The following is a 15,123-nucleotide window of genomic DNA, read 5'->3' on the forward strand; positions in this document are numbered from 1 at the left end:
GGCCTTGTCCCTGGCCGTGGCCGCAGGAAACCAGGTGATGATGGAGAGGGTGAGGATGGACTCAATGATGGCGGTGTAAAACTGGACCATCATGGTCTTCGGCAGCCTGAGCTTCCTCAGTTGACGTAGAAAGAACATCGTCTTCCGGGCCTTTTTATTGAGAGCGATGGTATTCAGCTCCCATTTTAGGTCCCGGAGTGTCATGCCGAGGTAGTGGCAGGACTCCACAGAGGCCACCGGGGTGCCTCCCAGAATGATCGGGTGGGGAGGGCTGCCTTCTGCCTGAAGTCCACCACCATCTCCACTGTTTTCTGGACGTTAAGTTCCAGGTTGTTGCAGCTGCACCAGCTCTGCAGCCTCTCGATCTCCCTCCTGTAGGCAGACTCATCCCCCCTGGATATGAGACCCACCAGGGTGGCACTGGCACTGCCCAAGAATAAAAACATATCGGCTGATCATCATCCACTGATGGCTGTTTTTGGATTCGGGGGGTCTTGTGCAAACTGACTCTCAATATACATTAACATGATAACATTCCTAACCCTTCTAGCAGGCAGACTGATATTAGTAAACTGTAAACAAGCACAATCTCCAAGCCATTCTATCCAATACTAGTATGTTAAGCAGCACCCGCAAGTGAAATTTTCTTTTTTAGAGTTCGGTACCCAACCCTACCATTTTCCTCTCTTCTCTCCTACTTTGCTCTCCCCATCTCATGTCATGTCATTTAATCCCATCTCACTTAATCTCATCTCATCTAATTTGATATAATTTCATCTAATTTCATGTCATGTCATGTCATCTAATTTAATCTCATCTCATTTAATTTAATCTTTTCTCATCTCATTTAATCTAATCTTATTTAATCTCATGTCATGTCATCATCTCATGTAATTTAATCTCATCTCATGTTGTCATCTTATCTCATTTAATCTCATCTAGTCTCATGTCATTTAATCTCATGTCATGTTGTCATCTCATGTCATCATCTCATCTAATTTAATCTCATCTCATGTTGTCATCTCATCTCATTTAATCTCATCTCATGTTGTCATATCATCTAATTTAATATAATCTCATCTCATTTAATATCATCTCATGTCATTTAATCTTGTAAAATGTAATCTTCTCAAATGTAATCTCATCTCACTTAATCTCATCTAATTTAATGTAATCTCATCTACCGTAATTTTCGGACTATAAACCGCGGCTTTTCCCCCCATTTTTCGACCCTGCGGCTTATATAACGGTGCGGCTAATCTATGGATTTTTACAGCTAACTGGGCGCGTTCCCTCAGCTGTGTGACCGTCAGATCAGATTCCTAAATCTGCTGCAGCAGTGCACGCCTTGCCCCTTCTCCCCCTCACATACCCACGTCAACAAACCATTATGGCAAGAGTCTAGTGTATGAGCAGCTCAGAGCTCCTCTTTCAACATAACTGAAGCATTCAACAAAATTACCCAGTTAACGAACTATTCACTTTAGTTTATTAATGCATGAGGCGTTGTCTAATGTTATCTAGCTACTGATAGCTCCTGATATCAACGTCTGATATCATCAGTTTGGCATTCGATTTCGCAGGTGCTGGCTAACTAGCTATCGTTATGTGAGCTAACGTTAGTACCTAGCTGGCGCTGGCTAATGTAGCTATCGTTCTGTGAGCTAACGTTAGTACCTAGCTGGCGTTGGCTAACGTAGCTATCGTTCTGTGAGCTAACGTTAGTACCTAGCTGGCACTGGCTAACTAACGTAGCTATCGTTCTGTGAGCTAATGTTAGTACCTAGCTGGCGCTGGCTAACCAGCTATCGTTCTGTGAGCTAACGTTAGTACCTAGCTGGCGCTGGCTAACTAACGTAGCTATCGTTCTGTGAGCTAACGTTAGTACCTAGCTGGCGCTGGCTAACTAACTTAACTATCGTTCTGTGAGCTAACGTTAGTACCTAGCTGGCGTTACTGTTTAAACAAAAATGTTAATAAATGGGAGCTTCCTCAAACAGCCATCTCTTTCCCGACAATCCCCTCTGTGCACGAACCCTTACATATGGTAATTAAACATTAAAACACCTGTGGCTTATAGTCCAGTGCGGCTTATATATGTACACATCATTCAATTTAGCTGCTGCGGCTTATATTCAGGTGCCCCTTATAGTCTGAAAATTATGGTAATTTAATGTAATCTCATCTAATTTAATGTAATCTCATATCTGTCCTCCTCATCTCTTCTCCCCTATCCTACCCTCCTCTATCATATGGTCCCCTTTTCTCTCTCTCTCTCTCTCTCTCTCTCTCTCTCTCTCTCTCTCTCTCTCTCTCTCTCTCTCTCTCTCTCTCTCTCTCTCTCTCTCTCTCTCTCTCCAGGACTCTAAGTACAGCCCATTAGAGGTGGATGAATACATGAGGTAGTTAGTGAGTAACATCAGTGGGCTGATTCTCTCATGTCATGTTGTCATCTCATCTCCTTTAATCTCATCTCATCCCATCTCACTCAGACCAAATACATTTGTACAGGTTGATCATTTTCAAATATGTGGGAGATTATGGGCATAACAAATGAGCCAAAAAAAAACGTTCCTTTAAAACCAGTCTTGAGGTTTAAAAGCTATTCACCATCAAATATGCGTACACCTGCTGTTAACCTCAAAGCTATCAAGGTCCAGCCAAAGCAGATCTCCTCTCATGACAAAATTTGTCAGATCACTGAACAATAATTTTTTTTTAAGTAAATGATTAAAGAAAATAACTTAGATTGCATCTGCTTAGTAGAGACATGGCTCAATAACGACACAGCTACACCAATAATGATAGAGACCTGCCCACCAGAATAGTTTTCAGCAACTACCCAGAAAAAACAGAAGAGGAGGAGGGGTTGTAGCAATTTTCTCCTAAAAACTCTTGTTTAGAATCACAGAACTAGGTGAGTGCATGTCGATGGAATATCTTGTCATTGAACTCAAAACCAAATCAACCATAACCATCACAATATATCACTATGTGTTACCAGATACGATAAGGTGATCCTAAATGGAGACTTGCACATTAATTTTAATAAGAAAACAGACTCCAAAACTATAGAGCTCAAACATCTACTGGATAGCTTTGATCTAACACAGCATATAACAAATGCAACTCACTGGCATGGAAATACATTATACTTAGTCATAACAACAACTGGGCTAAGCATACAACATTTCTCAATAACTGAATTACCTCTCTCCAACCATCACTGTATATTCTGCGATGCTCAAATAACCCTTACTAAAATGAAAAAAGAAATCATACTTCAAAAGAGGCTCCTAAACGACAAGGCTGAATCTCCCAGGCCTTTCTGTGTTAGCATGTTCTCCCCGTGCTCGCAAGGGTTTCCCCCCCGATAAGATAAACCCAATGGAAAAATATGCACAACAGATCGCTAACGCTGTGGCGTCTTTGACGAAGACGGACAGGAGCACTTGGATTGGTCCCCGGGGGCTCACGTTGACGCCCTATCTGCTCCCGGCTGCCCATGGGGGGAAGGACGACGGGATGGGCCAAGTGCAGAGAGACATTTCATCAGCGACTCAGTGCATGTGTGTGTGTGTGTTCCTGTGGGTCGCCCATCTCGCGTGTGTTAAAACTGCATGACAAATAAAGACTTCTAGTCTAACAATTATTATAAGTTCATTAATCTTATCAGACTACATGAACCACACAATCATGACAGCTCTATAAATGAAATGGTAGAAAATCTCAATGATGCACTATCATCTGTATTAAATTCTGTCGCCCCACTAAAAACAAAAAAGAAGAAAACGGTCAACTGGACATTCATCATTCCATTTGGGCTGTGGGGGTGCTTAATGTCTGAAGGAGTCGACGGAAGGCTTCTTGTCCTCTGCAAAAGCATGCAATTGGTCCACTGATGGATAGTACATCTTGATTTGTCTAGTCTAGTGTGTGTAGATGGGTGAAATCCTCTTACAGTGCCTCTGTGCCTGTTTTCTTAGGCAGTTAGCCTCTGGTATGCGTGCCATTAGCGTTAGCCACGCTTCTAGGCCTCTTTTCTTTTGGAAAGAATGATACATTTTTTATATTTTTTTTATAAAATAAAATAAAATAATAATAATCAACAAAGAAAAATGGAAATGTCGTGCAGCTGAGCGAAAATGGGGAAAACAAAAAACACTATCTGCTGTGATATATACAAAGACGCTTTAACTGCCTATAATTATATAATGCAGTCAACAAAGAAAAATGGAAATGTCGTGCAGCTGAGCGAAAATGGAGGAAAACAAAAACCACTATCTGCTGTGATATATACAAAGATGCTTTAACTGCCTATAATAAAACTGTCCGCTTAGCAAGGAAAGACTACTTCTCTAAAATCATTACAGAAAATGCTGGAAACTCCAGAATCCTTTTTTCCACTATTAATCTACTACTCAATATTTCCCCTACACCTCCTCAGTCATCAATGGTTAAGTGTGAAGAACTTACACTATATTTGAACAACAAAATAACCTTGATCAGGGCCAGCATTACTCATGATGGAAATAAAGCTGATTACAGCAAACCGTGCAATGTAACTATGATAAGATTCACATGCATCACATTAGATGAGCTCTGCAAAACTGTCTCAGAATGTAACTCCTCCACATCAGACATTGATCCTGTACCTAACGCTTTCTTCAAACTGAACTTTGTAAAGAAACTCAAAGTTGAGAGCGATGCACTGCTCTGTTGTTAAGTTGTGAGCAACACACTGCTCTGTTGTTCTATAAGGTAATTTAGAGCTGTACTTTGTAAAGAAACTGAAAGTGTTAAGAGCGATGCACTGCTCTGTTGTTATATTTTATTGAACTATTTTATCACACTTTTTACTGTCCGTTGTATTTGATTATTTTTAGCCTATTATTAAACTGAATCAAACCGCACTTTTTTACTCTGTTCTATTTTACAATTGTTATTACTGAATGAAACCATAAACAGAGAGGCCTATTGGGATGCTAGATCCTAATGTGAAAAACTGTGATTTACCTTACCTTGCTACCTCTCTATCTTTTTTATGCTAGCTTATGCTCATATTTTTTACTGCTGTGAAGCACTTTGAACTGCAATTTCTGTATGAAAAGTGCTATACGAAAAAAAAAAAGTTATTAACAAGAAGTCCCACACTGGTCCCAGTCCCACGTACCAGAGCTGTGACTGGGATACAGGTTGTGCACCATAGACGGGTGATGGACCACTTGCATGTACTGGGGTGGGGCCACCATGTGATTGACATGCTCCCCAGGCTCTGAGCTGTGCAGGACGCCGACCTGGGGTGAAGAAAGTGGAAAAAAACACACAACGGTAATCACTCCCGTTTCAAATGAAACGGCCCATAGACACTCACCACACAAATAGATTGGCTGAGGAGTGCAACTTCAACTGATATAGTTATCAGAAACAGCTGCTCTTTGGATCCGAGGACATATCATGAGACCACAAAAAGGTTAGACTTGTACTTTTCTTGTGATCAATGAGCCAAAATCAATGGGCTTAGTGCCTATGCGCTTCAACACAGTTTTCACCAGACCATATATATATATTAGGGCTGTCCACAACTAAGGATTTGGATAGTCGACTTTGATTGGCTGAAATTAGCCGATAGTGAGAAATTGGGAAAAAAAGGATACTTTAATTTTTTTTTATCATTCCATTTGGGCTGTGGGGGTGCTTAATGTCTGAAGGAGTCGACGGAAGGCTTCTTGTCCTCTGCAAAAGCATGCAATTGGTCCACTGATGGATAGTACATCTTAAAATAAAGTTATTATTATCATGATTTGTCTAGTCTAGTGTGTGTAGATGGGTGAAATCCTCTTACAGTGCCTCTGTGCCTGTTTTCTTAGGCAGTTAGCCTCTGGTATGCGTGCCATTAGCGTTAGCCACGCTTCTAGGCCTCTTTTCTTTTGGAAAGAATGATATTTTTTTTGATTTTTTTTTATAAAATAAAATTATAATAATTATTTAAAAAACAATTTGCATTCGACTAAGAGGTTGGCAGTAGACTACGGCTCCTTTCGATCGATTAGTCGACTATTCGACTAATAGGGGTCAGCCCTAATATATATATATTAGTGCTGTCAATCGATTAAAATATTTAATCTGATTAATCGCATGATTGTCCATAGTTAACTTTAATATGAAATAATAGGGGAAAGAAAACGTTAGGAACTTGTTACATTCACCCACACAAGGGCTGAGTAATCACACCACCCCCCCTCTCTCTCTCACACACACACACTCTCCCAGCTCTCTTTCTCTCTTGCCCCTTCCTCATCTCTCTCACCCCCTCTCTCTCTCTCTATCTCTCTCTCTCACACACACACACACACACACACACACACACACACACACACACACACACACACACACACACACACACACACACACACACACACACACACACACACACACACACACACACACACACACACACACACACACACACTTCAGAAACAAACATAGTATCAATGAGAGCATCAATAATACACCTGAGTGAAGTCTAGTAAAAAAAATATATATAATAATAATAATAAATTTTTTTTAAAGTTAATTTCTGAGTTAAAAAAATAGTGGCGTTAATAGAATCTGGCGTTAACGCGTTAACGTATAAGCTCACAGGTATATCAAGGCTTGTTTATGTGGTTTTAGCTTATTGATCACAAGAAAAGTACAAGTCTAACCTTTTCTTTGGTCTTATGACCCTCTTCCCTTTACGACACAAACACTGATACAGAGATTGATATGCATAGTCTACTAGTCGACTGTGTGTTGTTTGCCTCACTGTCTTGATGCAGTATAATGTGATGTCATATCATGTTTACAATAGCCAGGATAAGCGCATATCCCTCTGTGAAAAAACTGAATATGATACAGTAGCTGAGATACTGACAGAACATCTGAGTCGCATAAACCCCTTCTCACTATTACTACAGAGCAGCGGTTCTCAAACCTTTTCATGTCAAGGACCCCCAAATTAATACATAATAGGCCATGGACCTATACTGCCAAAGCTTCTTTCTTTCACCATAGGATCGAGGCCTCTGCCAAGAACCTTCACAAACGACAGGTTATGTATATAACCTAGTTATATGAGTACTGGCTAAGCGTCCCGCTCTTAAGCCATACCGAGATATACCTCATCTCATGTACCTATTGTACTCCATCAACGAATAAACCCAAAATACACCCCTCACCTGCCAGGCCCCGCCCCTTAGTGGCGTGCTACATAGGACTGGGCATGGCCACCACTCACTCTTCCTCGGAAAAAATCGTTTCCAAAGAAAAGTTTACCCAAGGGAACTCAGGGCACGCTAAGAGCGGGACGCTTAGCCAGTACTCATATAACTAGGTTATATACATAACCTGTCGTTATATAGCATACTTGCATCGCTCCGAGATATGGGGTAGAGCGGACGCGAGGCCCGACAGATGCACCCCCTGAGGACCCGTAAGCCCACATCAAGGGGGAAGGGGAGTCCCGTCACCCCATCCTTCCTAATGAAGAGGGGGCGCAGTCAACTCCACCCGAGTGCGAACAAGAGGGAACTAGAACCCCTTGAACACAGCACAGGCGGAACCACGTGTGACACAACACACTGTGGCCCATACCCACACACCCCTGCTACCCCACCAAAGGACGGGAAGCAGGAGAGGCCACAGACCTCAGAACCGCCTGGGAGACAGAACCCCCGGTCATGTCCATGAGGTAAAACCTTACGAAGGGACCCGGGGAGGACCATGAAGCTGCAGCACAGATGTCCTCCACCGAGGCCCCACCCAGCAGAGCGGCAGAGGCTGCCACCCCACGAGTGGAGTGCGCCCTGACGCCCCCAGGGGGAGCCAGCCCGGCCAACGTGTAGCAAAGGGCAATGCCCTCGCACAACCAATGGGACAGGCGCTGTTTCGATAGTGCCTTACCAGCACGAGAACCACCGTAACAGACAAACTGATCGGTAGCCCCGAGGCCCTGAGTACGGCTGAGGTAAATCCCCAAAGCCCGGACCGGACATGACAGGTGAAGGCCCGCCTCCAACTCACTAGCGTGAGGAGGTGGATGAAACGCCTGAACCACAATATCCCTGGAGCGGAAGGAACTCCGGATATTTATAGGCACGAAGGCAGGATTAGGCCGCAGAGTGGCACCGCAATCGGAACGAAAGACAGGCACTCTGGTCGTACCGAGAGAGCACAAAGCTCACCCACGCGTTTAGCGGAGGTGACGGCCAGCAAGAACGCGGTCTTGAACGACAGCTGTTCCAACGGCGCTTGCTCAAGAGGCTCAAACGGGGCCAAGGACAACCGACCGAGGACCAATTGAAGATCCCAACTCGGAGCCAAAGAGTGTTTTACCGGCTTAACGCATCGGGCGCCAAGCAGGAAACGCTTCACAAGAGGGTGGCTGAACAAAACATCACCCTCAAATCCCTCATGATAAGAGGATATAGCTGCTGCATATACCCTCACCATCGAAGCCGACAGTCTATCAAGGAGAGACTGGAGGTAAACAAGGACAGTATCCAGGGGGCAGGACACCGGTCCCTGCCCCCCGCCGTACACCACTCTTGGAACATACGCCATCTGCCCGCGTAAGCGCGACAGTGGAGGGAGCATGCGCGTTAGCACAACACCGGGTGCTGAACAGCGACCCGTGTGCCTGAGTGAGGGCCTTCGCCGACCAAGGAATAGGCCATGGCGGAGCTACCAGTAGCTGGATCAGGACCGGGAACCACACAGCTGCGCCCCGGTCCGGCGCAATCAGGATCAAGGACCTGCGCTCCTCAACGTACCCGCCCCAACAACTGACCTAACAGATGTATGGGGAAAGAATCCCAGGCGGCACAGCATCAATCCCAGACCTGCCTGGCTATGTCCGGACGTAATCCCCACCCGTCAGGATGAGGACCGCCCGCGACATTACACCTGTACCCATATTCACCCTGCCGGGGATGTGGGGAGCCCTCAGGCCGCGCAGATGGAGGACGCCCATAGCCAGCCGCCCGGTGCAGACGGGGGGAGCGTACTCCTCCCTGTCTGTTGATATACGACACTGACGTCGTATCGAGCGTGTCGCAACACGCTCTGAGAGGGATGCCCATAGCACTCCACCCGTTGACTGGGAAGAGGAGTACTCCACTTCCAGTCTACAGCAACCCCAGGCTGGTAGGAACCCTGCCTGGCATGAGACCTGACGATCCACCTTGACCGCCAAGGACCAGAACGTTGGCAGGGCAGAATACACTTCGTAACCCCTGACGACGCAGAGGCCCCAGTGCGGCCTCCACGCACTTGGTGAAGATGCGGGGAGCCAGAGAAAAGCCGAACGGCAGCCCCTGGTACCCATACGCTAACCCTGTAAGGCAGCGTAGGTAAGCCCTAGGACGGAAGATCGGGAATGCGAACACGCATCCTACAGGTCTATGGAGGAGAACCAGACCCCCACCTGACAGTGTTCAACAGGTAGGAGACGATCCAAAAAATACCGAACCTTCCCATGGTCCAACATGGGTCTGACACCCCCCTCCCCCCTCCCGATTTCTCAGGCACCAGAGAACACCGGGAGGAAAACGCCACGACGATGGCTTGCTTCGTCCACAGAGATCAGATCTCGTCGAACAGAGCTGTCACTGCTGGTGACCCTGACAATAGGGTCTGTACCAAACCCGAAAACGGGTGGGGTTGTGTAAATACAAGTCCCCGCCTCAGCGTTCTCTCCATCCACCTCAACATATGGTACTGCCGTAGCCATATGTGATGACACTCCCAACGCACCCGCCGCCATGTGGCGCAGGTCCGCAAGGAACTGTAGATAGGCGGCCCGGTCCCACCCGCTGTGCATGGCCAACCCTGGACCCGTGCGAGCAGAGCGTTCCGTGGAGTCGGGTCGGAACCTGACACTACCCACGAGGCAATCGCACCCAAGGGGGGACCCCGACAGAAAGGGCCGGTTTGATACGGGGGAAGCTGACATCAATCTAGGTGACAAAAGCCACCCCACTGAACACCCCTCCAGAACATGCTGAGGAGTTGTTCTGCAGCCGGACATGCAAGGCGTGAGGACCCCATGGGTTCCTACACACCGTAGCCCTGCAGTGATATTACTACCACCTAAATCACGCGCACCTCTTCTTTTCAGACCACTGCCGATCTCGCAGGAGTGGGAGGCACCAACATGATACCTGGCCTGGCGAAGGCGAGGCCGGGGAAGCCTGCACTGTGTGCCTCAAAAGGTTTCGAGCCCCCCTGCTGACAACACCTATAGTTGACAGACGTAACACCAGGCTCAACCAACACAGCTTATGGTGTGGGAGCCGCTTGACAGCACAACATTCTCACAGACAGACCCAGGCTCAGCCATCAACTGGGTGTCAGCCCCTGTCCCCATGAGAAGTGAAAAGTGGGGCCGCCCGCGCTTCAACAAAGGCACGCGGCCTGCAGCCAAAGGAAACAATCAGAGCCCCCTTTTTCCGCTGGTGTTGGGGGAGGGAGTGATCGGAGAGCGGGCTGCTCGCGACAGGACGGCGACGGCTTGTATATTCCAAGCCGAGCCCATCCAACATGGCCGATCCCTCGGCCGCCAAGGCTGTCGGCCTTGTGGACACCTGTCGATTCAACGCCCAGGATACCTCTGGCGGGGGAAAACATGGCCGCCTGTCGAGGGCCTCGTCATCGCCGCTGACGAGGCCGTGCTCTCTCTTCTTCTGGCTGTGCGGTGTGAGGCGGTGTGGGGCCTAGGACAAATACCGCCCGCACTCCAGTGGAAGACCAAAATCCTCTGCGGAGAGGGGAGCCCTAAGCGGTTATAGCTTGCGGCTGGGTCAAAGCTAATAACGTCAACAACCTCGCGCAATGTGTCGACGTCGGCTGGCCCTCAAGGCCCCGCCACCAGACACCATTTGTTGATAGAAAAAACAGCAATTCGAACACAGTTCTAATCGCTGCCAATTCCATACCGTGGCGGTACAGGCTTTAGCAGCCCACCAGCCACTCGCCGGGCCGACCCACCTCATGGCGTCGGCCGGGCGGGGCACTGTTTCAACATGTCAAAAGCAAAGGACTGATGCTAACACGGAGCACCAGTGGTGGGTGTAAACAGCAACCTCCACTGTGGTGTGCACCATGAAGGGGTTAATGAATAAATGAACTAACACCACGAACATACTGTAGAATGGGCAAGCCCATGTACACAACGTTAAGGGGAGGCGGACCAGAGAGAACCAGTCCCGCATTCATTCATAATATTCACAACAGCACACCAGCCCTAGACCTCAGCCCATTTACCCATGAAGGTAAACAAAGCCCCCCCCGCACTACTCCCCCAGTAGACACCGATTGACAGTCAGCATGAATGGTTGAGAGGAGGGAAGATTGTAGCATAGACAGACATTCCCGTAGCAGAGAGACAGAACCAAAACAGTAGCCCCACTATAGCATAGCGTTCGACGCTAATGTGGACAGAAAACAGTCAGCTGAGCCACAACACTGGCCGCTGCTAAATTCCATCCTGCAGCAGTATAGCTCTACTGCCACCCGCTGGGCCGACTCGCTCTCAAGCATCGGCTCCCGGGTGGGGCACCGTCCAGCCCCGCCGAGGCACAGGATCGATGCTACCTGGCTAGGCTACCTAGCCACGGCACACCCGCCCTGCACCCTGTTGTCAACCCATTTACCCGTAAAGGGAAAAATAGGACTCAGCAAAACCCCCCACATTAGCTACCGACTGACCTTCATCAATGAACCGGTTTAAGAGGAGGGAAAAGCGGCAACATCCCACGGCGGGGAACATTAAAACAGTGCCCAGCATTTCAGCAGTAGTGTTAGCATTAGCATTATCATTTAGCGTTAGCATTAGTGTTTAGCAGCACGCTCCAGGATCGCTTGGAACCCGTCCACTTCAGTGGAACGTTCACCAAACCATCCCGCCCCTGGCGCCGACACACAACATGGTTGTGTAACAAAACAACCAAGCATTACTAACACTAGCATCAATGCCTGATGACACAGGGCTCACCTGTGTGCGAGCCGGCTCGATAGCCAACCTCGCACGCTGTTCCTCGATCTGCTGCCACAAGAAGAGGGGACATCAGAATAGACCCGACGTGTCGTTGGAACATACCCCGAAGATGCCAGGGGTAAGCAAATCTCCGTAAGTACCCAATATTATCTAAACTTTTCAAATCAACTAGTTGCATAGGGCGTCTTGCATCCGCTATGATGGAAACGAAAATAGAGGAAGAGTGAGTGGTGGCCATGCCCAGTCCTATGTAGCATGCCACTAAGGGGCGGGGCCTGGCAGGTGAGGGGTGTATTTTGGGTTTATTCGTTGATGGAGTACAATAGGTACATGAGATGAGGTATATCTCGGTATGGCTTAAGAGCGGGACGCGATGCAAGTACGCTATATAACTGCATGCTACCATGTCCTCCCTCCTCATCACCCCCCACCCCCTCATCTCTCTCTGCCAAAGACTTTGCGATCTTCTTTGAGGAAAAAGTGGAGAACATCCGCAGCTCATTCTCCCAACCCCCACCCATTCCAAATACTGAATCGAGAACCTCATCCTTCACTTTGTCATCTTTCTCTCCCATTACAGATGCAGAGACACTGAAACTGGTAACGTCGAACCGTCCGACTACATGCCAGCTGGATCAGTTACCCTCCCCACTCCTCCAGACCATAGCACCAGACATCTTCCCATTCCTAACTGCAACCATCAACTCCTCCCTCAACTTGGGGGTGGTCCCCTCCTCCCTAAAACAAGCCAGAGTCACACCGCTCATAAAAAAAAAAACCATGAACCCCACCGTCATAGGCAACTATCGTCCTGTCTCACTTCTCTCCTTCCTTTCTAAAACACTTGAATGTGCTGTATCCAACTAACTCACTGATTATCTCTTACAGAATGACCTCCTAGACCCTAATCAGTCAGGCTTCAGGACTGGTCACTCCACAGAAACAGCCCTCATTGCGGTCACAGAGGCACTTCACTTAGCAAAAGCGAAAGGCCTCTCCTCTGTCCTGATTCTCCTAGACCTATCTGCAGCCTTCGACACAGTCAACCATCAGATCCTCCTCGCGTCCCTCGCAGGAATGGGAGTGGCTGGCTCTGCGCTGACATGGCTGACATCATACCTCAATGACCGCTCCTACCAAGTGTCATGGAGAGGGACCCTGTCTGCCACCCGCCCCCTGCGGACGGGTGTCCCCCACGGCTCGGTCCTTGGACCCCTTCTCTTCTCCCTCTACACTAAATCTCTGAGTAACATTATCACATCTCATGCCTTCTTGTATCATTGCTATGCCGATGATACACAACTCTTCCTCTCCTTCCCTCTCTCAGATATCCACGTCTCTGAGCGGATGTCGGCCTGTCTGTCCGACATCTACATTTACATTTACTCATTTAGCTGATGCTTTTATCCAAAGCGACTTACAAGTTCTGTACGACAAGTCATCAGGAAGGGCACAACTCTATCAGCTGAGTAACAATGTTCATCAAAGTGTTGAATGCTACAGTGTACAGTAGGTTAGTTGATTAGGATAAGTGCATGACAGTAAGGTTAGTTAGGGTTAGATATATATATATATATATATATATATATATATATATATATATATATATATATATATATATATATATATATATATATATATATATATATATAATTTAATTTATTTTAATTTCAGATAATGGTTGAAGAAGACATCTCCGCCTGGATGACGACCAACCACCTCAAACTGAACCTAAGCAAAACAGAATTGCTCCACCTGCCGGCCAAATCCTCCCCCCTGACTGACCTTTCTATCACAGTCGAGAATGCAGCTGTGACCGTGTCCCCGACCGCCAAGAACCTTGGTGTTGTCCTCGACGACCAGTTGAACTTCTCTGCTCACATCGCAGCGACAACCAGAACCTGCAGATTCCTCCTGAGCAACGTCAGAAGGATCCGCCCCTTCCTGACAAAAGAAGCCACCCAACTCCTCGTCCAATCAACAGTCATCTCCCGCCTCGACTACTGCAACACACTGCTTGCTGGCCTTCCGGCCACTGCCACCAAGCCTCTTCAACTCATTCAGAACGCAGTGGCCCGCCTGATCTCAAACCTACCGAAGTCAGCCCATGTCACCCCACTTCTTAGGGACCTGCACTGGCTCCCCATTGCCGCACAAATCCGCTTCAAGGCCCTCGACCTGTCATACCGTGCGGCAAAGGGAACCGCTCCCGCCTACCTTCGGTCAATGGTCTCTAACTACACACCGCAAGACCCTTACGCTCTGCATCTTCTGGTCGTCTCAGACCCACTCCTATCCGAGCTCCGGGAGGGTCATCAAGGAGAAGCCGCCTATTCTCAGTCCTTGCCCCACAATGGTTGAACGAACTGACCACCACAGTTAGGACAGCCGAAACCCGTCCAATATTTCGCTGTCGACTAAAGACGCACTTCTTCAACCATTATCTGAATTTTTTTTTATTACAAATATCTAACCCTAACTAACCTTATTGTGCTAATATACTAACCTACACTGTAGCACTCAACACTTTGATGAACATTGTACTCAGCTGATAGATTTGTGATCTTCCTGATGACTTGTCGTACAGAACTTGTAAGTCGCTTTGGATAAAAGTGTCAGCTAAATGACTAAATGTAAATGAAAATAAGCCTTTCCCCATTTTTCTGGGGACCCCCTGGAACCACCTCAAGGACTTCTGAGGGTCCCCAGACCACATATTGAGAACCACTGCTATCAAGGGTCACCAGCGACATCATTCTGCCCAACATTGTTTTATTTTCTCCCCAAAACAGCCTTCAAAGGGTAACTCCAGAATCTTGGACGCTAGCCCTATGTCCTGCTCACCAATGATGAGGTTGTCGCTCAGCAGAGTCCTCTCTCGCCACAATCCATGCCGTTCTTCATACTGAATAACCATGGCTTTGGCTCATTTCCCACAAAACAAATGCAAAGTCAATGCGGCCAAGGAGTACGTTTCAGCATTTAATTCAGTGCTTGTATGGACTGGAGTGTTGGCCCTATATCGGAAGTGTAGTGGTTACGTCATTGTTGTTTCCGGCCGGTCCACCTCGCTTTGAAATTGCAAT

At 47.4% G+C, this 15,123-nt stretch overlaps 1 protein-coding gene across 1 annotated transcript in view; it reads right to left on the minus strand.

Annotated features, from left to right (window-relative positions):
- LOC311224981 (calsyntenin-2-like) overlaps nucleotides 1–15,123 on the minus strand; it is a gene marked incomplete at both ends in the record, with an annotated part of 513,638 nt that overhangs the window by 16,620 nt on the left and 481,895 nt on the right. Inside the window, one exon of the mRNA XM_084310155.1 lies at nucleotides 5,174–5,297. Coding sequence (XP_084166281.1) covers nucleotides 5,174–5,297 — 124 coding nt within the window. The remainder of the gene's footprint in view (nucleotides 1–5,173; nucleotides 5,298–15,123) is intronic.

This window comes from Notolepis coatsorum (genome assembly GCF_963971535.1).
Source record: "Notolepis coatsorum genome assembly, chromosome: 1".
Classification (NCBI taxonomy): Eukaryota; Metazoa; Chordata; class Actinopteri; order Aulopiformes; family Paralepididae; genus Notolepis; species Notolepis coatsorum.